The 1,895-nt window shown below is 41.5% G+C and overlaps 1 protein-coding gene across 1 annotated transcript in view; it reads right to left on the bottom strand.

Annotated features, from left to right (window-relative positions):
• Window positions 1–1,895, bottom strand: part of SUSD1 (sushi domain containing 1) — a 121,267-nt gene that overhangs the window by 97,762 nt on the left and 21,610 nt on the right. The window contains exon 4 of the mRNA XM_007936768.2: window positions 226–378. Within this exon, the coding sequence (XP_007934959.2) occupies window positions 226–378 (153 nt within the window). The remainder of the gene's footprint in view (window positions 1–225; window positions 379–1,895) is intronic.

The raw sequence follows: 1,895 nt of genomic DNA, 5'->3' as shown, positions 1-1,895 counted from the left end.
CAAAAATCCCTACATTTTACCAATTTTAGCTTTTTTTAATCTTGTCACTTCTTTTTTGATTATGTTGTCATGTGCTTTATTTCATAGGTTGCACAGATGTGCAAAGGAACAGATAACCTCCACCCGGATCCCCAATACAGACTCATAAACAGAGGTGCAGAGCTGGAAAATGTCACCATCCAAGAATCTCACCTTTAGATGCTGCATTCTTTGGCAGAAACCCACCTGTGCATAACGTCGCATCTCTGACTGGATGGAAAGGCTCAGGCCCATTCTTTGGCAAGTAGCCATCCATACAGTAGCATTCAAAACTCCCATGAGTGTTCATACATCGTCCTCCAGGCCTGCACAGACCGGAAACCTCACACTCATCTACATCTTGAGATCCATCCCAAATATAAGAAAGAAAATAGAACAGAAAGAAAGGGGGAAAAAAAAAAAAGGCACTGTGACAGCATTTTCTCACATTCTTACTCAACCCTTATATTATAAATGGTTGCATTTGTTCACAACTGTATCATAACTTTTACTTCTGACATATCTTTTACTTCTGACATATCTTTCCTATCACAGGCACTAAGAACACAGGAGGTGCTCAGTAAATACTTGTGTGTTCTGGGAAAGATTGCGTATGTGTATAGAAACCAAAAAACACTACCAGCTCTCTGACATCCAACAAAATGAATTAAAAAAAAAAAGTATGTCAAAATATATTCAATTACCATTTAAAAAAAAAAACAGATAGCCCCAGACTCATCTAAAATATCTTAAATAAAACTCTAGGTACAAAATAATTTCGGGGAGAATGAAAAATGTTATGAGCTGTTTAGCTCATGAGCATTAGATGGTACAGTGGATAGTAAAAGAATAACTCAGAAAGGGCTCACTAATTTCACGAAGATTACAGGCTCTTTTAACAACAACAACAACAACACGACAGGCTTTGAGAAGGATAAGACATGACCCTTTGCAGGCTTTCTCCTTGACTGAAGATTGCCAGAGATAGCAGGTATGGGGTTTAAACACACACACATAATTCAGAGGCTGGAGAAGAAAACCCTCTGCCAGTTAGAAGTTTTCCCCTCAGACCTGGCTTGGAGAACAAAACTAAAAACTTCAGGAATTCCATCAGAGCCACACACATAAAACAGCTGGCCTTATCATTTTCTCCCCAATCCAGTTGGAGGAAAACAGCACCCTCACTGAAATGGGACTGTGGTAGTTAAGGTTGTATGTCAACTTAGCTGGGCCTTGGTTTTGAGTCGTGTGACAGGTGGGCATAGTTATTCCTCATGATGAGATTGGATATGGTGTAATCAACTACATGGGAAATCTGCTGTGAGATGCTAATCAATGGAAGAGGAGTTGCCTTTGGGGTGCAGCCTGCTTCCCGTATATATGGAAGAACTTTGGGAACAGTCTCTAGCTTTTTGGCACATCTGGATCCTGTATTGGCTGTCTTCATCTCCAATTCCCGGACTTGAACCAGTGGCCTGCCACACTGCCTACTGATCTTGGGATTGTGCCATTTTACTTGCTGATCTTGGATTCATCAAGCCTTTGCAACTAGCAGCTGTCTGAGTTAGGAGATGCCTTCAGCTCCAGTGGGCCTGGAGTAAGAAACAGAGCTGAAACTCAACATCAAGGGGCCTTCATTCAACCCCTAGAGCCAGTACTTTGAATTTGGACTTCTAGCCTCCTAAACTGTAAGGGAATAAATTCCTGTTTGTTAAAGCCATCCACTTGAAGTATTTCTGTAATAGCAGCCCTAGAGAACAGGACTTTTCCCACAAATCTCTCCAAGGGCAGTCAGTGCACAGGGAGAAGCTTGGCTGATCTGGTTGTTCCCAGGATTTCAAAGGCAGAAATTCTGAAGGACTGCTATAAGGTGCTCA

The sequence above is a fragment of the Orycteropus afer genome, unplaced genomic scaffold, assembly GCF_000298275.1.
Source record: "Orycteropus afer afer isolate SDZICR_OR568_19922 unplaced genomic scaffold, OryAfe1.0 scaffold00037, whole genome shotgun sequence".
NCBI lineage: Eukaryota > Metazoa > Chordata > Mammalia > Tubulidentata > Orycteropodidae > Orycteropus > Orycteropus afer.
This window is presented reverse-complemented; position numbering and strand designations above follow the sequence as displayed.